Raw genomic sequence first — 24765 nt, 5'->3', positions numbered from 1 at the left:
GATCGCCCCACCACAACACCGTTCCCGGGAGACAATCATTTTCCATTTCATTATCTTTGTGGATATCTACTGACCAATCAAAGAGATCCGTGATTTCAATGACCAATAATACTATACTTAAATAAATGCTGCATCTGTGAGCAATATACCAAGAGCAGATTAAATCCATTTTGAGGTGGTAAAGGGACCAATACCTATTTGCAAGACTAGCAGATCTTCTGTGATAATTCTAATTGTAAACTATTGTGTTATAACAGGAAGGTTACACCATCTAATGCATCAGGGGCGATTACGTAACAAGGAAGTGTTTACATTTTGACAACCCTTTATTAACAGGTGTGAAGAGACTCACTTGAGGAAGACGGTCTGCTATGAAGTTATGCTGAACATGGTCTGCCGCTTTCAGGACACAAACTGGAACAAAGCAGATTTCTGATTTTCGACCTCCTCAACTATCCCTTGGGATGAAGTGCTTTAAATAGGCATCTCCTGAGGTCAATTAAAGGCTATTTGGTGCTGCTGAGAGCCGATGCTTAGGTTGACCGTTAAATCTTCCGTTTCTTCCCTCGGGAAGAGCAGCAGAAACTAGAAGAAACTGTTGTATTTCTTTCTTTTAACAAGATTGTATTTTTAATTAATTCACGGGATGTGAGCATCACTGACAAGGCCAGCATTTACTGCCCATCCCTAATTGCCCTCGAGAAGGTGGTGGTGAGGTGTCATGTCAAAGGGCAGTTAAGAATCAACCACATTGCTGTGGGTCTGGAGTCACATACAGGCCAGACCAGGTAAGGACGGCAAATTTCTTTCCTTAGTGAATCAGTTGGCTTTTTACGACAATCCGGTAGTTTTATGGTCATCATTGCTGATGCTAGCTTTTTATTCAGATTTATTTAATTAACTGAATTTAAATTCCTCAGCTGTCGTGGTGGGATTTGAACTCATGTCTCTGGATCATTGGTCCAGGCCTCTGGATTCATCATCATAGGCAGTCTCTCGGGGTCGAGGATGACTTGCTTCCACACTAAAAATGAGTTCTCAGGTGACAAATGAACTCATTTTAAACAGTGGAAGATGCCTGTGCATGAATTCTTTTAACGTGGGGTGGCCGTTGCACACCAGCCACCGCACGAGCTTGACGGAGCAAGGTCTTGGCCAGTAACATGACCACTATGCTACTGTACCCCTAAAGATTGTTCAGTTGTAGTTCGCGGTTGTTTAATTGAATAAGAGATTTTAGCCAGTGTGACAATGCGCCTGGCGCAAACAATTAGAGGAACAGATTCTCACATGGCTGAAGTTAGGTCAGGGATTGATTCTTACCGTTGTACTAATGTGCATATTGCGATCCTTTGCTGCAAACAAACATGTAACCTCACGGAAAAATGCCATGGCCAGGTAAAGCTGCTGATCACTTGGAGAGCACTTCAGAGCCTTTAAGGACCAAAGTTTTAAAACAAATATTTAATGTTAGCAAAATATGTTGAGGTAAAAAAAAATGCATAAAACTGACACAAAGCATTGAGGGTATTGCACTGTTAAATTAAAAAAAGAAACCAGAACTATCTCCAAGTACCTTTATCTTGTTTGTCACGATACTCATCTGGGACTTCAAGATCGCCTCAGTAACTGCATCACGAATAGCTTTGTACTGCGGTCCACATAAAATAAACCGATCCAACTCGACACTATGACAACGCTGGAAGAAACAACCCTTCGACACGTCAGTATACTAAACAAAACATGAACTGAGGTCGCAATTCTGCAACAAAATTAAAAACTCTGCATTTAAAAATTGAAGGGCAATTATTTTACCAACCTGCATGTTTATAATGACAGTTTAGTAATTTTTTTTCTTTTAACTTTGCAGAGGAAAGTACATCTCCGGGTTACATCACTCTGGAACTATAGAATTTTATCGCACAGTAGGAGGCCATTCAGCCCACTGCACCTCTGCTGACTCTCTGCCCTTTCCCTACATCCTTTTGATTTGTTTTTCTTTTACAGATTTCTATCCACTTCTCTTTTAAAAGCTTGAATGGATTCTGTTTCCACCACTCTTTCTGGTAGGGCATTCCATGTCTGAGTAAACCACTTTGTGAAACAAATTCTTAAGTCACAGAATCATAGACGTTCACAGAACGGAAGGAGACCACTTCAGCCCATCGTGTTCGTGCCGGCCAACAAGAGGCTATCCAGCCTAATCCCACTTTCCAGCTTTCAGTCCGTAACCCTGCAGATCACGGCACTTCAGGTGCACATCCAAGTACTTTTTAAATGTGATGAGGGTCTCTGCCTCTACTACCCTTTCAGGCAGTGAGTTCCAGACCCCCACCACCCTCTGTGTGAAGAAATTTCCCCTCAAATCTTCTCTAAACCTTCTACCTATTACTTTAAATTTATGACCCCCGGTTGTTGACCCCTCTTGCAAAGGGAAATAAGCCCTTTCACTATATCTAGGCCCCTCATAACTTTATACACCTCAATGAGGTCTCCCCTCAGCCTCCTCTGTTTCAATGAAAACAAATCCAGCCTATCTAATCTGTCCTCATAGCTAAGATTCTCCACTCCCGGCATCCTCGTAAATCTCTTCTGTACCCTCTTCAGTGCAATCACGTCCTTCCTGCAATGCGGTGACCAGACCTGCACGCAGTACTCCAGCTGTGGCATAACCAGTGTTTTATACAGTTCAAGCATAACCCCCTTGCTCTAGTATTCTATTCCTCAGCTAATAAAGGCAAGCATTCCATATGCCTTCTTAACCACCTTATCTACCTGTCCTGCTACTTTCAGGGATCTGTGGACATGCACTCCAAAATCTCTTTGTTCCTCTCCACTTCTCAGTGTCCTACCATTTAATGTGTATTCCCTTTCCTTGTTAGCCCTCCCACAATGCATTACCTCACACTTCTCTGGATTAAATTCCATTTGCCCTGTTCTGCCCACCTGACCAGTTGATTAATATCTTCCTGCAGTCCGCAGCTTTCTTCTTCATTATCAACCACACAGCCGATTTTAGTATCATCTGCAAACTTCTTAATCATACCCTGTATATTCAAGTCTAGATCATCGATGTATATCACAAAAAGCAAGGGACCAAGCACTGAGCCCTGCGGAGCCCCACTGGAAACATCCTTCCAGTCGCAAAAACACCCATCAACCATTACCCTTTGCTTCCTGCCTCTGAGCCAATTTTGGATCCAATTTGCCATTTTGTCCTGAATCCCATGGGCTTTTAATTTTGTGACCAGTCTGCTATATGGGAGCTTATTAATAGCTTTGCTAAAATCCATATACACTACATCATACACTTTGCCTTCATCGACCCTCCTGGTTGCCTCCTCGAAAAATTCAATCAAGTTAGTCAGACACGACCTTCCCTTAACAAATCCATGCTGACTGTCCTTGATTAATCCGTGTCTTTCAAAGTGAAGATTTATTCTGTCCTTCAGGAATTTTTCTAATAATTTTCCCACCACTGAGGTTAGGCTGACTGGCCTGTAATTACTCGGTCTATCCCTTTCTCCCTTCTTAAACAAACGCTGCACGTTAGCAGTCCTCCAGTCCTCTGGCACCACACCTGAAGCCAGAGAGGATTGGAAAATGATCGTCAAAGCCTCTGTTATTGCCTCTTTTGCTTCGCTTAACAGCCTGGGATAATCTCTCTCTTTGTTTTTTTGGTGAGGATCTGACGTTTATTTGTTTGGAGAATACTCTAAATTAAATACAAATAATTTGTGGTCCTACATATTTCTCAATTTCTCCTTTAGAATAGTCTTTCGTGGTCATTTGTATTCATTAATATTGCAGAATTGCGTGATAAAAACATGCATGCATTTTGAACATTACAAAGAATGTTCAATGTTAAAAAGTAATAACTCATAAATTAAGAGTTAATTTATGAATGATTATATCTAAAAACAAATAAAGAATTATACACATCTATTTGATGACGTTAATCACTTCTAAGAGACAACATAATTTGTCGATGTTAGCATCTCATTTAAAATTTACATAAACCCATAAAATCTTTCACCTGTTTTTCAATGATCTTATTTGGAAATATCCAGTGGTATTCTTCCAGCTGTTGTAAAGACTGAACAAAATCCATCCCATACTGATCATAGACTGCCCTCATCAAATAAACCCGATACCAGTCATTGCCAGAATGCAAACAAATCATTTTTATATGGTCGATTAATTTTTCCATTGCATCGCCATGCTTCATATCTGAAATATAAAAATGTTTAAATTAGAAAATAAAACTTGTGCAATAATTGAAATTGCACTGACCACTGGAGAGTAAACGTGTTCAGAGTGAGTCTGAGCAGGGAATTCCTATTCATGAAGAGTGCATTATGAGTGAGACAACATTGTGGAAGAGTTAATAAAAAGTAGAGGAACACCGGAGTATGGCCACAGTGGTAAAACATGCTGATCACCAGATCATCAGTTGGCTGTGGTTCAGTAGGTAGCACTCTCACCTCTGAGTCAGCAAGTTATGGGTTCAAGTCCCACTCTAGAGACTTGAGCACAAAGTTGAAGCTGACACTCCAGTGCAGTACTGAGGGAGTGCTGCACTGTCGGAGGTGCCGTCTTTCGGATGAGATGATGGTGGACGTAAAATATCCCATGGCACTATTCAAAGACGAGCAGGTCCTAGCCAACAATTATATCTCAACCAAATTATTACAAAAAAAAAATGATCTGGTCATTATCACATGGCTGTGTGCAAATTGGCTGCCACATTTGCTAAATTACAACAGTGACTACATTTCAAAATTACTTAATTGACTGTAAGCGCTTTGGGATGTCCTGATGCTTTGAAAGGCCAACTATAAAAATGCAAGTCTTTCTTTTCTACCTACAATTGCTCCAGCATCTCTCCTACTGGATTTAGTAATAACTTACACCCTTTGTACTGTCGAGCATTAAGTAATATTTCATGCTTATTTTACATTGTATAGGCATAAACATGTCTATGTTTTAGTTGGCAAAAAAAGCCTGACTTAATATAAAAATGAATTGAACTTACGACAGGGAGAGGAGAGTTATGTTTTTCCAGCCCCCACATATTAGGTAGTCAATGCCCTCTCGTGCTGATATTTGCGGCAGCTCTACCTTTTGTCCAATAGGAGAAACCACCCAAAAAATTTGATAGGTAATATTTCCAGTTGAAAATAGGTGCTGAGTTGCCATAACATCTCAGGTGGCGAGTTGCCAATCTCAGCTGGGCCTGGGGGATGGTGGGGTTTGGGAGAAATCTAAGCACAGTTTGTGTGCTTTCCCACAGTGAGGGTGGGCACACGTCCGGCTGCGTGAGCTTAGACCAATCTCTCACAGCTTGAAGCTACAGAACAGCTCTGGGAGAGGCTGGAAATAGGGTGGCTTTAAGGTCCCTTTGGCTTGTGTGTGTGCCACCCCGACCTGTGAGAGAACACCACCGCAGGTCAGGAGGATAAAGAGCTGGAGCGCCGGGCCCTGGAAATCGTGGGTCACCCTGACCTACGAGAGAACACCATCGCAGGTCAGGAGGATAAAGAGCTGGAGCATGCCACTACATCATCCGGTGCGAGGCGTCCCAAGTGTGCGATGGCTTTGAGGTCGGCGACTGGGTGAGGTCATCAAGACCCAGGTCGCCGGTTAGAGCGTGAGCTGGAACATCGGCGGGGGACCAGGTACAGCGGAGGAGCGGGAAGGTCGTAGCGGAGGTGCGGCAAATGAGGATACGGGGCCCAGAAGAGCTGGGGGCCCCAAGGGGAGCACGGGCCAGCCCACACTGCGATATGTGTGCGCACAGAGCAGGTCTCCAGCCGTCCTGGTTAACCCTTGCCACTGGATAAAGGCCTAGCTCTGTCAAGCCCGTGCGGTGGCTGATGTGCAACAGTCACCAGACGTTAAAAATATCCACGCTCAGGCATCTTCCACCCCTGAAGTTCAGGACTGGAATATCGGGTCCTTCATTGAAACATCTGTGAACTCATCCCTTTTGGTGTGGAAGCAAGTCATCCTCGTTCAAGGGACTGCCTATGAATGAATGAATGGATAGAGAGCATGAAACGATTTAAAGTTATCCCCGAATGTTTTACCTGTCCTCGTGTGTGATTGGTACATCAGCTGAGCTGTAAGACTGAAGCAGAAACGCAGTCTGGCAATGTTCTGCAAGTATTCGGTGGCGTTTTCTTTACAGGTAGCAACCTTGCCCCTGGCAAACCTGCTGGCAAAGCTGCAGTTCTGTTTGAGGAATAGCACATTGTCGAGTCCTCCACACTGCTCAAAGTGGCCGTACACCGAGTCCTGAAAAGCAAAATACATTGAAAGATTCAGCGGCACGAACAAATCTGTAAGCCATCTTTAGGAGTGAGATAACCGAAAACCCTCCTCTTTACCTCAAAACATTTGATGAACAGAAGATAGAGTTCCTTCAGATCGTCTTTCAAGAATATCTTTTCTTCCAGATTTGAGAGGTACGTCTGCATGAAGACTTTTACCTTATCAAAACTATCGAGAGACATAACAAGCATTAGCATCCTGAAATGTTATTCCGTGTTTCATATGTTATGTGGAATTACATATATACGAGACATATTTTATCAATCTATAGCAGTAAACATAAGCATCCTTTTCCATTGCTTAATCAATTCACCACTGCATTCACACTGCACAATTTGTATCAGTACAAAGTGATTCCCACTTTTCACTGATGCGAAACTAACTTAACCTGACTCCAGAGTCAAGCCAAGAGACTATACCTGGCAGTCTCAAAAACAATTTCCTTTTTATTCTGCAGGGAGTCTAAGTCCCTGGAACCCCCTTGGCCACTTTGTAAACCCACCTACCCTACATTCAAATATTTCGAGTGCACACTTTGAATCCTGCTGCATTACCCTCGAGTTTATACGCTGCCTTGAGTGGACAGGAGTTGCATTTTGCAGCATGGTGTAAAGGCAATGTAAGCTGCTTGGGGATTGAAATTCTTGTCCTCATTGCTTTTAAGTAAAAGGTGGACGCGAACATCACGTGGCATCCCCCATTTTATAGTCGCATCTACTTTCTCACCCAAACGAGCGAGGACAGGAGCTTCACCACTCAACCTGAGCTGCTGAGATTAAACTAAAATCCTAGCTGCAGTACGTAGATTGAAGTGACAAGCTGTCCTGAGACGCTAACTGGCTAATAACTGGTTGGAAACCACGAGGCGAGCTGGCCAATCACTACATGCAGGATACAAAGTACCTGTGACAGATCAGAAATTATTTATTGACACAGAATTTTACATTATGGATTTTTATCTGAAGCCTTGGGAGAAATACACTGGGGTTGATATTCCTTTGGGCCTGATAGTGGGCGCTGCTCATGGAGCCCTTGCCTCAACCTGGGGGCCTGAGGCCTATTAATTGGGCGATCTGCCGGCACTTGTCATGTCTCCACAGGCAGCTCGCCTATTTGAAGAAATGAATGTCGGGCCACTTGCCTCACTACCAGCGGCAACACAGTGAGTCCTGGGAGCTGGCAGGTGCTGGAGTCTTGATTTGTTCTGATGTTAATCGATTGGGATGAAGTAGTTTTAAATCAGTGTGAGTGGAACATCCGCAATGCACCAGTGTCTTTTTTCGGGAGCGGCAAGAGCCGATGACACTTGGACCGGGAAATCTGCTCCATGCCCAAAACCGGAATGAAGTGGGCAGAGCACCTGGAAGGCTCGCCCAAAGGTGGCACCCCGAGGCTCGCTTCAAAGTGGGCCTCACCTACTTAACGTTGGCACGCTGCAGGTGCCAATCGGGGGTCCTGATGCAGCTGGCCGATCGGGGACCCTGGAAAATTCAGCTCGCGGATAATTCTTGTGTGTGATGTTGGGAGGGCAGGGGGTGGGGAGGTGGATGGGAGGGGGAGGTGAATGGAAGGGGGAGGGAGGTGAAGGCGAATGGGGGGAGGGAGGTGTGAATGGGGGGAGGGAGGTGTGAATGGGGGGAGGGAGGTGTGAATGGGGGGAGGGAGGCGTGAATGGGGGGGAGGGAGGCGTGAATGGGGGGGGAGGTGAATGGGGGGGAGGTGAATGAGGGGAGGGAGGTGAATGAGAGGGGGAGGCGAATGGGAGGCGAATGGGAGGGGGGAGGCGAATGGGAGGGGGGAGGCGAATGGGGGGAAGGAGGTGAATGAGGGGGGGCGAATGGGAGAACGGAGGTGAATGGGAGGGGGAGATGAATAGGAGGGAGGGAGGCGGCGAATGGTGGGAGGGAGGTGAATGGGAGGGGGGAGGTGAATGGGAGGGGGGAGGCGAATGGGGGGGAGGGAGGTGAACGGGAGGGGGGAGGTGAACGGGAGGGGGGAGGTGAACGGGAGGGGGGAGGTGAATGGGAGGGAGGTGAATGAGAGGGGGAGGTGAATGGGGGGAGGGAGGTGAACGGGAGGGGAAGGCTTACGGGTGGGGGGAGGTGAAGGCGAATGGGAGGGGGGAGGCGAATGGGAGGGGGGAGGCGAATGGGGGGGAAGGAGGCGAATGGGAGGGGGAGGTGAATGAGGGGGGGCGAATGGGAGAAGGGAGGTGAATGGGAGGGGGAGATGAATAGGAGGGAGGGAGGCGGCGAATGGTGGGAGGGAGGTGAATGGGAGGGGGAGGTGAATGGGAGGGGGAGGTGAATGGGAGGAGGGAGGTGAATGGGAGGGGGGAGGTGAACGGGAGGGGGGAGGTGAACGGGAGGGAGGTGAATGAGAGGGGAAGGTGAACGGGGGGAGGGAGGTGAATGGGAGGGGGAGGTGAATGGGAGGGGGAGGTGAATGGGAGGGGGAGGTGAATGGGGGAAGGTAGGTGAACGGGAGGGAAAGGCTAATGGGAGGAGTGGGGTGAATGGGAGGGGGAGGTGAATGAGAGGGGGAGGTGAATGGGAGGAGGGAGGCGAACTCCTGCTCCTCTGGCTCCACATTAACGCAGGTAAAAATGAATGTACTTACCTTACCATCAGCGGCCCCTTTAAGGACCGCCGATTAGGCCCAGGTTGACCTGGAGAAACTAAGCAGAGCTCGTGTATAACCTGATCGTTTTTGCTTTTAAAGCTCTTCTCACAGTCGGAACATTTAAAAGGTCTCATATTTGTGTGAACAAGTTGGTGTCTAAGTCGCTGGGATGAAGAAATGAATCCCTTCCCTCACTAGTAATTGGAGTGGGGGGGGTTCTCAAAAAAAAAGACGTTAGGCCCCTAATTGCATATTCAAGAGGCCGAACACTTGTTTTAGGCGGCACCCCAGACACTTGGTAGTTGACGACAGCTGGTGCATTTCTGGGGAAGATTAGGCACAAGCGATCATACCAGGAAAGTGTTCCCCCAGAAGACCCTGCGAGGGCCCGTGTCCATTCAATAAACGAATTTCAGTTAAAATAAAAAAGTGTTCTGTTTAACCCCTGCGCGACACTACATTAGCGGATATCGTCACACGCTGGTTCACTGAGAATCAGGGCTTGCTTTCAGAGTAGTCTTTGACTGAGAGCATGAGGGAAATGTCTGGTAAAAGCCCCGAAAACATAGCAGCACCTTTCATCTTCTGTCAAATTCCTGTAACTAGATATTTAATTGAAAAAATTTGTTTTTCCTTTACCTATAATGCAGCATAAGCTTCAGTAAAACAGAACGTATCACAGGGTTGATGTCCACGCATTCAGAGAATGGGGTTAATGTCCGCGTCTGGTATAGGTTACCTGATATAAAAATAAATGTTTTGTTTTATTATAGATTAACAGACCTCTTAAATGTTAATCTTATGGCTGATTTATGTGTAAAAAGAAACATGAAACTTATATTTAGAAATTCTAACGTGGTCAGCACAAAGGGATGGAAAATCGTGCACTGTTCAGAGCTTAATTTTGTGATTTGCACTCCAGACCAGAGAACGGGATGTTGGAATTTTTACCCATAGGTATCTAAGTCCCACTAATCATCAGAACATGGACTGTGTCCATGAGGGTTACCTCGGCTCAGGCATGTAACGGTCTCTTTTAGCTTCTCATATAATTTGAACTCAAAGCTACAGTGGGTTAGACAGAAAATAAACTGAGATCTTCCATTAGCTATAGAAAGAAAGACTTGAATTTATATCACACCTTTCACGACCACCAGACTTTACAGGCAATGAAGTGTGGTTAGTGTTGTAATGTGGGAAACCCAGCAGCCAATTTGCACACAGCAAGCCCCCACAAACAGCAATGTGCTAATGACCGGATAATCTGTTTTTGTTACGTTGATTGAGGGATAAATATTGGCCAAGACACCGGGGATAACTCCCCTGCTCTTCTTCCCAATCGTGCCATGGGATCTTTTTATCTGAGAGAGCAGACAGGGCCTCGGTTTATCGTCTCATCCTAAAGACGGCACCTCTGACAGTGCAGCACTCCCTCAGCACTGCACTGGAGTGTCAGCCTAGATGTATGTGCTTAAGTCCCTGGAGTGGGACTTGAATCCACAACCTTCTGACTCAGAGGTGAGAGTGCTACCCACTGAGCCACAGCTGACACTATGATTACTTTTCAATTATCAACTTTTCAAAACATTGCAAAACTGCATCTCACCTACACTGGAACTCTACATTCATATGGTCAGGAGCTGATAGTGTGGCCCATGCCAGTGCTGTGTGTGCCATTGTCCAAATGAGTTGACCTTGTTGGATTAAGTGAAGTCAGCCTATTGGCATAATTATCTCTAAGTCCAGGTGCAAGTCCCAAGGATACCAACAGCACATTGATGGCAACAGTAGTCCGTGAAGGACTCCTGATTAACTCAATTGCATCCAAGTTATGTGCCTAATGAGTTGGTGCACAGGCTCCCAGCCCCGTCGTGTTCATTGCCCATGATGGGACACCTCGGGTGCAATATAGGCCTAGACCTCTGCCCAATTTTCCGAGCAGTGATTCATGTATTGGGCGCCTGTCATTGTAACACCAGCCTCTCAATGTCTGAAGACAGAGTGGCCAGTAGTCAGTGGAGATTTGTCACCTTCCATCACAACACAAACCTTCTGGAGATTTTCTGACCGCGATTAGTAATGAAAGCAGCAACATAATCACTTCATCGCAAGGTGGGGAATCTTCGCTGAAGCAAAACCTGGAAACAACCTCCATGAAAAACATATTGCACTTCTGACGGAAGTCATTATGTTTTTTCAAAGCTTTTCTGTAAAAATGAAAAAATTATTTTAGGGTTATAATTATTTAATAGTGTTAGACTACAATGTCTCAATACCAGATCATTCCTACTGTACCTACGTGTGTCTATGCATTGATAGTACAGGAGGGCAAAGGTAATGGTTCACAAGCAGTTCCAAATCTGCAGGTTCTGACTCTTAAGAAGAACTGATCAAAGTAGTCCAAGTAGTCTGATTTTATAGCGCAAAGCCATAGCATGCTGTAGATTTATATTCAACTGTTCTGGCTATAATATATATATCTGCAGTCTATGAACTTTTAAAAATTGCTTCCCCAGATTATGCAGATAGTTTTTTAAAATGTATTCATTCACGGGGTGTGGGCGTCACTGGCAAGACCGGCATTTATTGCCCATCCCTAATTGCCCTGTGAAGGTGGTGGTGAGCCGCTCTCTTGAACCACTGTAGTCCTTGTGGTGAAGGTACTCCCACAGTGCTGACTTTGTCGTGGTGGTTTGGTTCAACTGTGTGGCTTGCTAGGCCATTTCAGAGGGCAGTTAAGAGTCAACCACATTGCTGTGGGTCTGGAGTCACCTGTAGGCCAGACCGGGTAAGGGTGGCAGATTTCAATTCATAGAGGTCCTTTATTGGCCACCTTTATTGGCTAATTGAATAAAGGTCACCTTTATTGGCTAATTACATCTCACATTTTTGCAACCTATGCACAATACTTTACATTTATCATTGTTGAAACTCAGTTGAGTGGCTAGGGATGGAAGAAGTGATTAGCTAAGGCCTTGTCTCTGATTCAGGCGATGGGAATAGAGAGGCCACGTGAGATGGCAAGGTCAAGGGGGTAACTTCGAATATGGGTAGGAGAGTTTATCTGGAGGGAGAGGTTAAGAGAGCATGAGGGTGGAGAACTCAGAGCAAGGTGAGTTGAAATGGAGGTTGTAATCAGCGGGGATGAGGAGTCACTCAATGCCGAGGCTGAGGGAGGGAAAGCAGTGAGGCTATCTCGGTGCGAAACTTGGTATGGGGCTTGGATAGGCCGTAGAGAACAAGAATTTTAAAGGAGAGATGAGAGGGGAGGAACAAGGTGAGGTGCTTAAAGGATGAGAAAATGCCAAAGGAGTAGAGGGACGAACCAAGGTGAGATTTGGCAGGCAGGGTCACACTGCCACCGCAGCTCTATGGGGCGGGGCCGGTGGTGGAATGTATAGTCAGACGAGGAGGTTACAGCAAGGGGCAAGGTGTTATCACCCATGAGCCAAGTTTGCGTCGAGGCCATGATGTGTCAATGCAATTAGAATAAAGCCGTGCATGGCAAGGGCCTTGTTTGCAAGTGAACGGACATTCTGGAGGGAGGTGCAGAGAGTGGCGGTGATTGTTGGTCTGGTGGCAGAGTTCAAGGGTTCAGCAATGGGACAGGAAGAAGTTTAACGAGATTAGCCACCGATGGACTTGCTGGGCAGAAAGGCTGATGGGAGGAGAATGGGGCAGTTGGGGTTTCTACCGGCAGAGATGAAGCCTCGATGGGGGCCTTCAGAGCATGCTGAGAGAGGTACAGGAGGAAGCTGTGCGCTTATCACAGAGGGAGTCAAGCCTGGGACAGCAGCAGGAGAGTCGGAAGGTGGAGGGATGTGGGGGCAAACTGAGTCCCAGTTAGTGGTCCCTAAACAACCTATTAAGGCAGGTGTATTCTACATCCCCTACACTTTCAGCAGAAACTCCTGGAAGTGACCCCCTGACTGCTGGAGTGATGCTAGATATAGTTCGACATAAATCCTGCAGGAAATCCTGCTCACAATGTCCCAAAAATGTCGCCACAAGCTCTTGCACTCTTTTGTTAAAGTGATTAGGCAAAGGACAAAACACTGAGGGCTAGAATTTTGGTCTGAAGCGGAAACGGTATTTTTACGCCAAAATTACCATTTTCGCTTCACTGTCGTTTTCAGGCCTGCTTTTCGGCCTTTAATTTGCGCAGCGGTAAAAATCGGCATCACACGAGGATTGGCGGCACAAACCGCAAATGTAGTCCTGGGTTGGTAGCGCTGCGAGGAGGGGGGAAAATCAACAAATAAATCGCAAAAAACAAAAATAAGCCATTCACAAAACCCTTACCTACTAAATCGCTGAAAAAGAATTAAAATATATAAACCTGAACTTACCTTTTTTGGAGGTCTTCATACTTACCGCTGCTGGCAGGACTGCACCACAGGTTTCCCCTGTCGATATTCTGGGCGCAAGATACGGGTCCCGAGGGAGCCAAAAATCGATTGCAAATGCGATTTGTGGTGTTGCACGTCGGCGCTCCTCTCCTCGGCGGTACGCGGAAGCGTCGCTGCGAAAAGGTCACCGAAGAGCCCGCCAACCGGGTTTTCGCCGCGGGGGGTCAAATCGTGGCGAAAACTCAATTACAAAGTCGGCGGAATTCTAGCCTCGAAACTTGGTTTTGAAGAGTGAAACTTACTTGAGTTGGACGGAGACTTGGATTTTGCAGGAATGTGGCACGTCTGCCTTACATTTTGGGCAACAATGTTGCACTTCAAGTGAGTTCTCCAGACAGCTGATACAAAAGACATGCTCACAGGGAAGGCTGGCTGGATCCGTCAGCACACCAAGGCAGACTGGACACTCTTTGATGCCATACCTGAGGTAGAACAACACGGCAAGAAAATATTGAGACATTGTAATATGCATGGGTCTTCTCATTGAACTCCTGTTTGGCATCCTGCATTCTCTTTCGAAATGAGAGGTTGGCATCAGTGTTATTTTGTGTTTGGCATGATCCAAGCGAGCAGTCAAGCTTATTTTCTCTCTCTTCTAGTGCAGAATTGCTTTCTGTTAGGGGTTCAGCAAAGAAATGACCCACCCAGCTGTAGTATATTTGCTTTGTGAGTTCTTTGCTTAAGAATTCACTGCGACACATTACTATTAAGACCTAGTTGGTTTATTAGCAAATGTTTAACAATCACACTGCACATTACCAGGGCACCCACCAGGCTCACAACCGCCTGCCTCATCGTGGATCCCCTGAACTCAATTGGCTGGGGTTTTACTGAGTTTTGTGAACATCACGTGACTGGCTAAGCCACTCCCAACTCAACAGCTCTACAACTATTTTGTTGAATGTTTCCATCCGGTTTGGAACCCGACACCTTTCGCGTGTAAGGCAAACGTTATAACCACTACACGACAGAAATGCTCTACAAACCTGTGAGCATGCTCACAGGTGCATACATTACACCTGCCAACTCAGCCCTTTAGTCTTGAGTTCCAGACAACACAAAATTTGACCCCGCCATCTGCTGGTTGGTAGAGAGGCATTTTCCTGCAATTGCTGCCAAGGTGCTATCATATATCTTCAGGGTCTATTTCTTTTAGATGCAGAAAAATGAACACTTTAGGACCATTAACATTCTCTGTGTTCAGGCAGCGTTGTGACATTGTGTTTTGCAGCATCAGTGCACAGCACCGCCTAATGGATGCTAAGCACTAATTCAAGGAACAAAGGCAAACTGGATAGTGCAGCTGGCCAAAAATAGCACTTTTAACACCCAGCAACGCAATTATTTGCAAGAACTACATGAGACGTGGCAATAAATTTACCTATAGTCCAAGTGACTAGATTCCTCATTGCACGACTGCAGCACTTCAATCACTCCTTCAACTGTTTTGTTCTTTTTCAAATCAGACGAAGTTCTGAGGATCTGTGTACAAGCATTAAATAAATTGGAATTGTTCAACGTAACCACAAAACTAATTCTTCAGAAGGAAATGGGATAATACCAGAGTCAAAAAGCAGGGGAAACTTCGAAATGACAATCTGATCAAAAACTCATGCCACAATATGAGATCCATGCCTAGAAATCACAGTTATTTTAATGGTAGAACAATTAACATACCCGAACAACATTCTTCTGTTTGCTATTTTAAGAGGAGTTTGCCCGTTTATATTGAGTTAGTGTCCCCATTGAAACAGTGGACAGAGGATTGTGCCGACAAATGTCACAAGAATGCATTAAGCCGTCGTCCTCTCATATTACCAACAGTACATTCGATGGAGCTTTAGCCTTTCAAGAAAAATAACTTGCCGAAGCTTCTTCTGGGAAAAAAGTTCCTTGAGGAGTTATTTGTTGACGTTTTGTCCTCTCAATGGATTCAGTTAAATGAACCTTACAAAAGTCAGTCAGGCGGTACAGTTTTGTTTAATCTCGGAGACCTGGGTTTGAATACACAAACTAGTGTTTTATTCACTGGAATTTAGAAGGTTATGGGGTGATTTGATGAAAGTTCTCAAGATATTAAAGGGAACTGATAGGGTAGACAGAGAGAAACTATTTCCATTGGTTGGGAAGTCTAGGACTGGAGGACACAGCCTAAAAATTAAAGGCAGGCATTTCAGGAGTGAAGTTAGGAAACACTTCTAAGTGCAAAGGGCGGTAGAACAAAGGTTGGAACTCTGTTCCACAAACAGCAGTTGACACTAGGACAATTGTTAATTTTAAAGCTGAGATTGATATGGCATTAGGTCACAGATCAGCCACGATGTCACTGAATGGCGGAACGGACTCGAGGGGCTGAATGGTCTACTCTTGTTCCTATAGCACAGCCAGAAGAGAAGAAAGTGTCTTCTCTTTGTTGGCTGTGAGGGGTTTACATGAAATGAGCTTTGGCAGGGCCACAACACAAAATGGCTACAATTAGGCAGAAATTGGCAGTTTGATAAGGATGGCTGGTATAGGAAATTAAAGAATCTGTACTACTTCAGTAAGAAGCTCTTCTGAGTCTTGGGTTAAGGCACATTTTGGGGCAGTGTTTTAATCTAATTTGGCTGTGCTATATTTGATTTGGATATGATGATGACCATGACATTTTGAGAAAAGCTCTATGGAAGTTTTGATATAGTCAAGATTTTACGTGAAATCTGCTGCAAAAAAATTACCACGGGGAAGAAACTGTGAATGTTGAATTTCTCAAAAAAGTACAGGTGGTGATAAACAAGAGGTGGAAATCCTATAGGTACAAAAAGGATGCTCAGGTTGGCGAGACTAGGAACAAGGGATTACAGAATATATTTTCCTGTGTGTAAAGTTAAAGAAGAATTATTTTGCTAAGCTATTGTGTAGAGTTTTCTATTAACTTTACATGAATAGGAAGATTATGAGCTGTGTGACTATGAGCTGACAAGCAATATAACCTTCTACTCAGTGATACTGTGTGGAAACAGTGAGCAATTCGCCTGTGCAGAATTGTCGAGATATTTGCACATATCCTAAGGGTTAATTGTCAAAATACAATACTAAAAATGAGAGGGTCAAAGAGACACCCATGAATCTCATGTCCTTATCATTCTTAACATGCAAACAATTTTTTTTATTATAAGCTGAAAATCATTGAAAATATAATGATTACCATGTACACGTCACTGTGTACATGAGGACAAATTCTCTCACTGCACAGTTTTAAAAAACTGGTCATGTTGTTTACCTTCTGAAGCTGCGTGCAGTGTTTTACAGCAATGTTTCGTAACTTGGGATCAGTGTCACCTGCACTGAAAACGACATGCTCGATAAAAATGCTCAATACAAGTGCACAGTCCCAAAGTGATCTAACAGATAATAAAATAACTAACATTATTACTCTTTACAGTGATTCTAAGATTGAAATTGTTCATTGCAAGAATAAATAAACATAAACTTTATCAGAAACTTATGATTCTGCCATTCCCATTTACACCCTATCTAGACTCATCTTGTGTTTCTTAACTTGTCCCAATTACCATCTCCTTTTGCCTCGCATCATCATTCCTTTTGTCTTTTAATCTCTTCTGCTTTCCACCCTATCACAGACCTTCCCTTTTGTTCTTTCCTCCCCTCCCCCTTTCCCTGCCCCTGCACTTGCTTGAAATCTGATACATCTTGAACATTTTCCAGTTCTGACGAAAGGTCATCGACCTGAAACGCTAACTCTGTTTCTTTCTCCACAGATGCTGCCGGACCTGCTGAGTATTTCCAGCGTTTTTCTGTTTTTATTTCAGATTTCAGCGTCCGCAGTATTTTGCTTCTGGATAAACTTTATTGGAACTGAAGTGTCTACAGTCGCCTTAGAGTTTACGTGAGAGTAGGTTATGCAATCAGCTCAAACCACAATCTCCCACAGGCTGAATGCTCGATCTCTCGATCTCACGTGGCAGGCAATGGCGAGGTACTTTTCCACACAAGATTCAGCCCGATATCGTGTCTGTCCTGGCTGTTTGCTAAAGCAATCCCAAACTATTGCCACTGCCCTCCTCTTTCCCCATAGACCTGTACTGTCCTGTGCTTCCTCCTACCATAACATTATAAAGCGATTTATTACATAAGCTCGTAAAACAATGGGAGTCTCACAACACGATGGGTAGGAAAGCTACATATTGCCCTGTGTTCGACGTTTAAAAAAACTCATACAGCAGAAAACTCCTGTTTCATGTTAAAAAAAATGAACTGCTTTCCAAACAAGTTAACAAAATAGATGTATTTATATACACAAGTCATCTTATGGAATTGGAAGTATTAATAGAATTGATTGTAAAGACAGTTTTTGTGGTCAAATGGGACAAATCAGTGCAGTGCGAGGTCTTGGTCTGTATTGGCTATACTAGGCAGCAGCCAAATGTACCCTGTTGGGTAACACGGTAGTAATCCATTGTTCTAAAAGTTGTTAATGATGGTTCGAGTTTCTACCACAATGTCACAACCATTGGCTAAGAGCTGGGGAGACCAGCAAGAATGTTTATGTCCAGGTTCAGAGTCACTAATGACATTGATGCGAGTGCAAAATGGGGAATCCAGCCACTTACATTAGTGACTGGAGGAAAATCTAGTCACCGACCTGGAATAGGGTGGGGCTGTTTGCAATGTAAAACAACACATCTTTCAGCAGGTAGTGCATGAGATGAACAGAATGTGAAGCTTGCCTGATCTGAGCAATGATTTGCTGGCAGGTTGGACTGCACGCTTTGATGTAGTTTTTGTTGTAAACTAGTTCAACTGATGGCTGTACGGTTTCCATTATTTCTATTAATTCTTCACAGTGTTTGATTGTCACAATATCTAATGCTTGAGCCCGTTCTGCACACGCGTAAGCAGCAAGTATGTCAAGAGTCTGAAAAATAAACACAAATATTACACTTTTTGAAGAGAAGTTCTCTTTGATTAAGTAATGTCAACATTGATAATTGTAGAAACAGCAAAATTTCTCAATGTTTTTGTCAAGTTTTATAAAACAACAACAAGTATTTATCTAGCACCTTTAATGTAATAAAAGGTCCCAAGGTGCTACACAACAGCGTTATAAGTCAAAATCTGACACTGAGCTACATAAGGAGATATCAGGGCAGGTGACCAAAAACTTGGTCAAAGAGGTAAAAGATTTGGAAGGTAGATTTTAAGAAGCATTTTAAAGGAGGAAAGAGAGGTACAGAGGCGGAGAGGTTTAAGGAGGGAGTTCCAGTGCTTGGGGCACAGGCAGCTGCTTGATCTTAAAATGTCTGCTTGTTGATATTGGTCCTTTAATTAGTATTTATCATTCTACAGTGCCTAGAGCTACACCTGTTGTATAACAAGACAGTGAGTGGCCTCAAAATGTCTGGAGCTCCGCTGCCAGACCACCCCAACCCTCACCCGCTCTCAAGTCTCAGGGACCGGGCTATTTCTTAAAGGGGGCAAGTGGCCGCCTTTTCCTGCCATGCCCTGGGCATCCACCCCATGGAGGACCAGGAACCTGAAAGGCACCTTGTCTTATGGCCAACAACAATTCAGATTTATTCTGCAATCGACTGCCATTGTGGGCGCCATTTCTGCCAGGCTGTCATCATGGCACGTAAGAACGCCTGCATCATGCATTACGTTGGGGGGCAGGGGGGGGGGGGGGGGCGGGGAGGCGTGTGGGGTCAAAGGAAGTGGAACTGGCGGGAGTTCTGTTGGCCGATGTCATGCCACCGGTCCTGTCTCTTCTGACTTCGGTACAGGAAGGTGGAAGCGAGAAGCCCCCAGCCCAAACCTCTGATGGAATTTTTCAACGTTTATACAAAGAGGAAGAAAACCCAGTGGAACCCGGTCCCACCCTGAACTCTCACCTCGTCTGCCCAGATCACCCTGCCACAGTACAGTCCCAAATCCAAGAATTGCATGGGCACGCCTATAGCACCAAAACATAATGACACTGCAGTCAAAAACGCTGCAGGAAAACAGCCAACTGAAGTTGTGTACAACATTCCACAGCCGTAGATATTATTTCGATTTACTTCCTTTTCCAAAGATTTGTATTTGCTTCTCCCTCCATTACCTGGGAAGTCTGGGAGCTTTGTCAATTTTCTTTGATGTTCATGCTGCTCCTTACTCAACTAACAGAAAGCATGTTTGTTATAGCCAAAGGCACGCCAACATATTTAGCGCTGGATTTTCAGTTCGAGGCTTTTTCGGGCACTAATGGCAGCGGGGCGGTAATTTTTGCGCCGGGAAATGGTTTGCGTCTGCAGCCACAAAATTCAGCAGCTGGGCCCCGAGTGTGGAGCAGAGCACTGAGGGAGGTGTTTCACATCTGTCCTAGGGTGCTCGGCTTTCTGAGCAACTGAAAATCCGTTGCTAAAGAGCCGGCTTCGGAGCGCCCAAAGAGAGGCTTCCCGGGAAAATTTAAATCGCCACAAAAAACATTCCCTATATATTGCTCACCCCACATGAAGAAAAACCGCAAAAATAAAACAAAAAATAAACAATCACGCTTACCTCATGTAGTCAATCCGTCCCTCACTGCCGCTCCTGGTTTTCCAGGCGGGTTGGCTACGGGACACTACGGGGTCAGCGCGAAACAGATTTCGAGATCGGAGCGATACCGGGGGCGTTGCACATCGGCGCAATGCTCTTGAGCGGTACTGCTCAGCGCGCCCGCAAAACCGGCACCGAATTTACCGGCGGGGCGCTGGAAGCTGGCCGTCCGGGCGGCAATCATTTGCAGACCCAGTACCATGCCCCCCCCAGGCACTGATAGAGGTGCTAACCCAACGACAATCCAGCTCATTGATTTTGAAAACATTTGCACCAGGTCTTTGTCAAGAAACAGCAAGCTCTCAATGAGCAGGCCATGGTTGAGATTTATTGAATGTAGCAATGTTGTTCAAAACCCATAAATTAAACAAGATGACATATTTTTCACTGGCACTAAATAGTAATGTCACCTCTTAGGATTGAAGAAAATCATTGTTTCTTTAAATTCTTTTAATTCAGTGGGCTGAATAACACAAGTGGCAGAAGCAGCACAGCAAGGGGCAAGTAACTGCTGATCATGATCCTGCTGTTTCTCCAGGTTGTTACTGCTGAAGCTGCGTGTGCAACGTCAGTGAACAGATATTCTCATTACACTCAGCTTTCCAAGAATGGAGTTAAGTCATCAGAAATACAGCCAGCAGATTTGAGTGTCTGGTAACATTGAGAGTCAGAATCACAGAATTGCAAAGTGTGCATGTTAAGCATGCTACAAAGGCAGCCTTTAATTGAATAACAGAAATACATATATATTATATTGTCAAAGTGAGGATAGACTGAATGACTGGAGGATAAAACAACATGGATCTGTCTTGTCAGTAAAACGATGGAATAAGTACAGAGGCACGTTTAATGTTGCCTTCAAATCACAGTTTAAAGAACTTTGCATTTTATTATCAAATTCTTCATAAGCGTTAAACATTTTGTAATATTTTCGTAAGACTCACCATTTCCTGAGGATTAGAACTCAATGCTCCCTGTATGTAAAGATGAAAGTGTTCCAGGATTTTTGGATAGAGCGCAATTGTCTTGGACAAATTATGTAGACGGTTTTTGAAAATGTTATAGGCAATGTGTATCCAGGGAGGCGATAGGTCTTGAAGGGTCAGATTATAATCATTGTGTAGTTCGTTCAGGCAGGAAATGAATGCTACCTTGAAAATCTAAATAAAAAGGAAAACAGCATTTAGTGCAAGTGGAGAGAGTACCTTCAACCAAAAATAATTCTAAATAGTCAGCCCCTGAATTTCCTCCTCCTTTCTGCCACTGTGTTGCTGTAACTGTGCCGGCAATGTGTCGGAAACCTACTGCACTTAACATAAGAATTAGGAGGAGTAGGCCATTCGGCTCCTCGAGCCTGATCCGCGATTCAATAAGATCATGGCTGATCATCGACCTCAACTCCATTTTCCCGTCTGATTTCCATATCCTTGGATTCCCCTAGGCTCCAAAAATCTATCGATCTCAGCCTTGAATATATTCAGAGACTCAGCATCCACAGCCCTCTGGGGCAGAGAATTCCAAAGATTTACAACCTGCTGAGTGAAGAAATTCCTCCTCATCTCTGCCTTAAATGGCCCAGCCCTTATCCTGAGACTGTGTGCCCTGGTTCTAGACATTGCAGCCAGGGGCAGTTCCTCAAAGTTACGGTGATGTAACTGGCAGATAGTCTGAGGAAATTCAGGGCCTCTGTAGAACAATGTTTGGGATTCCTTCTATGCAACAGGAGAAACTGTGGCTTTGCGAATGAGAACACAGCTCACTAGTGATCCAGACATGTTCGATGTTGCCTTTGGCTCTCATTGATTTGAGTCGGGGGTTGTGGCGAAGATCATCGTTCTTATCAGTACCGATTGTTGATTCAACACAGTTAAATGTTCAGTGCCAAGCACATTGTAACTGCTGGTGTACAACAGAAACATTTCATACATTCTGATTAAATGACACTGTGTGGCTCACTCTTGGGGATGCTTATGTTTGTGCAGAACACAGCTTGAAATCTTAACGTTCAGTTCGTACGTTCTGTCTGTCCCACTTTCGCTTGTGCTAGTGACCACTTTGTTTCTACATACAAGCACTCCTATATCAATGATGTTTATCAGGGGAACATTTCTCACACACCCTTGTCTTTTTTCAATTTCAAAGATGTCGAATGATGCTGTCAGTCCTCGTGCTCATTTTCATTGGAAACCATGCTCATTTTACCAGATAGAAGAATCACAGAAATTTACAGCAGGGAAGGAGGCCATTTCGGCCCATCGTGACCGTGTTGGCCAATGAAGAGCTATCCAGTCTAATCCTACTTTCTAGCTCTTGGTCCATAGCCCTGCAGGTTACAGCACTTCAAGTGCACATCCAAGTACTTTTTAAATGTGGTGGGGGTTTCTGCCTCTACCATCCAGTGAGTTCCAGACCCGCACCACCCTCTGGGTGAAGAAATTTCCCCTCAAATCCCCTCTAAACCTCCTACCAACTATGCCCCCTGGTTGTTGACCCCTCTGCTAAGGGAACTAGGTCCTTTCTATCCACTCTATCTGGGCCCCTCAATAAGACCTCCCCTCAGCCTCCTCTGTTCCAAAGAAAACATGTTTACAGTCTATCCAATCTTTCCTCACAGCTAAAATTCTCCAGTCCAGCCAGCATCCTCGTAAATCTCCTCTCTAGTGCAATCACATCCTTCCGATAATGTGGTGACCAGAACTGCACACAGTACTCCAGCTGTGGTCTAACCAGTGTTTTATACAGTTCAAGCAGAACCTCCCTGCTCTTGTATTCTATGCCTCGGCTAATAAAGGCAATACTCTTTCATTACAGCACAGTATTGCTGCTGCAGAGATTGTTCCTTTAATGCCAGTGAGGTACCAATGGTGTTATCACTCCAGTATCATATACCTGATTGGATAAAGTTCAGATTCCCATTCAGGTTGAGTATGGTTGCATCAGTTCAGTTACCGAACAGCCTCACTGTTACAGATTGTGGAGGGCTCCACAAGTTATTTGCTTCCATCTGAGGTGATGTGAGATATTAGGGACCTAAACAGCTATATAAGTGGGGCAACTGGAAAGTTCAATATACAAGTTATCTGTCCTGTTAAATGATTAGTCAGTGAAAGTTGTTTTAAAGAAACACTGTAGGTTTTTCCAACTTTAATCAGATTTACCTCAACTTCAGCAGACGATGAGATATTAATGGTCATCAGAATAAAATCCATCAGGTATCGCTGACCAAGGTCGCATTTTCCTTCTTTGCTCTGACCTCCCAAATACTCTCCGAGCTTACTTTTGTTAAAACTGTTGACAAATTTCAGTATTTTTGCTTTGTCTCTGTCAGCTGCACCTGAATGAGATGTATATTTTATAACGTTTTATTCTGATTGTACAGGGAGCCTGTCAAACAAAATCTAAAACACCTGCTGATTCTTTAGTAACAGATGCAGGTTGACGTACAAACATACAACAAGAACAACTTGCATTTAAATAGCACCTTTAACTTAATAAAATATCCCAAGCCGTTTCACAGGTGCGTCATCAAACAAAAATTTGATACTGAGTCACATAAGGGCACATTAGGACAAGAGTCTAAAAGCTTGGTCAAAGAGATAGGTTTTAAGAAGTGTCATAAAAGAAAGGTGGAGATGTGAAGAGGTTTAGGGAGAGAATTCCAGAGTTTAAGTCCCAGGCAGCTGAAGGCACGGCTACCAATTATGGATCGCTGAAAATCTAGGGTTCAGCAAGAGGCCAAAAGTGGAGGAGTGAGATCTCAGAGAGCTGTAGGGCTGGAGGAGGTTACAGAGAGAGGGAGGGGTGAGGCCATGGAGCGATTTCAAAAGGACGAGAATTTTAAAATTGAGGCACTGCCAGACAGGGAGCCAATGTTGGTCAGTGAGCACAGGGGTGATTGGGTGAAGGGAACTTGGTGTGGGTTAGGATATGGGCAGCAGAGTTTTGGATGAGCTCAAGTTTACGGAGGGTGCAAGGTGGGAAGCCGGAATAGTCGAGACTAGAGTTAACAAAGCCATTCGGCCCAACCAGTCCATGCCACTGTTTATGCTCCACTCAAGCCTCCTCTCGTCTTTCTTCATCTAAATCTATCAGTATAACCCTCTATTCCCTTCTCCCTCATATGCTTATCTAGTCTCCACTTAATCGCAGCTATACTATTTGCTTCGACTATTCACTGTTGTCGCGAGTTCCACATTCTCATCACTCTTTGGGTAAAGAAGTTCTTTCTGAATTCCCTATTGGATTTCTTGGTGACTATCTTTTATTGATGGCCTCTAGTTTTGCTCTTCCCCACAAGTGTAAACACTCTCCCTGTACCTACTCTATCAAAAGCTTCCATAATTTTAAAGACCTCTATTAGGTCACCCCCCCACCCTTCTCTTTTCAAGAGAAAAGAGACCCAGCTTGTTCATCCTTTCCTGATAGGTATACCCTCACATTTCTGGTACCATTCTTGTCAATCTTTTTTGCACCCTCTCCAGTGCCTTTATATCCATTTTATATGGCGACCAGAATTGTACGCCGTACTCCAAGTGTGGTCTAACCAAAGTTCGATACAAGTTTAGCATAACTGCACTACCTTTTAATTCAATTAAAATATATGCCCATTCGTCACGTTTATTAATGTCTTCTTATAATTTGTAGTTTGAAATGAGCAACTGTACCTTCCAAATACTGAAATTCAACCCACAGCTGGTCAATGTATTCCTTGATCAGCCAGCTGAAAGGTGCAGCACAGGAAATCTCCACACTTCCTTTACTCACTTTGTGGTCAACTGTTATTTCCTTGGTGTTTGATCTAATGGAAACACGGATACCATTT

The 24765-nt window shown here is 44.5% G+C and overlaps 1 protein-coding gene across 6 annotated transcripts in view; it reads right to left on the bottom strand.

Annotated features, from left to right (window-relative positions):
- The window catches only part of LOC139226750 (E3 ubiquitin-protein ligase rnf213-alpha-like), a 166275-nt gene that overhangs the window by 33791 nt on the left and 107719 nt on the right, over positions 1-24765 (bottom strand). For all 6 annotated transcript variants that reach the window (XM_070857737.1, XM_070857736.1, XM_070857741.1 and 3 more), the window contains 14 exons: positions 24608-24741; positions 23102-23277; positions 20888-21103; positions 18095-18282; positions 16627-16747; positions 14746-14846; positions 13607-13786; positions 11005-11162; positions 9595-9694; positions 6390-6501; positions 6090-6297; positions 4037-4230; positions 1577-1699; positions 1324-1434 (listed from right to left, as the gene is read on the bottom strand). In XM_070857737.1, coding sequence (XP_070713838.1) covers positions 1324-1434; positions 1577-1699; positions 4037-4230; positions 6090-6297; positions 6390-6501; positions 9595-9694; positions 11005-11162; positions 13607-13786; positions 14746-14846; positions 16627-16747; positions 18095-18282; positions 20888-21103; positions 23102-23277; positions 24608-24741 — 2122 coding nt within the window. The remainder of the gene's footprint in view (positions 1-1323; positions 1435-1576; positions 1700-4036; positions 4231-6089; positions 6298-6389; positions 6502-9594; positions 9695-11004; positions 11163-13606; positions 13787-14745; positions 14847-16626; positions 16748-18094; positions 18283-20887; positions 21104-23101; positions 23278-24607; positions 24742-24765) is intronic.

The sequence above is a fragment of the Pristiophorus japonicus genome, chromosome 16, assembly GCF_044704955.1.
Source record: "Pristiophorus japonicus isolate sPriJap1 chromosome 16, sPriJap1.hap1, whole genome shotgun sequence".
In the NCBI taxonomy this organism is placed as follows: domain Eukaryota; kingdom Metazoa; phylum Chordata; class Chondrichthyes; family Pristiophoridae; genus Pristiophorus; species Pristiophorus japonicus.
Note: the sequence above shows the minus strand (reverse complement) of the source record. Positions and strands in the feature narration are given on the sequence as shown.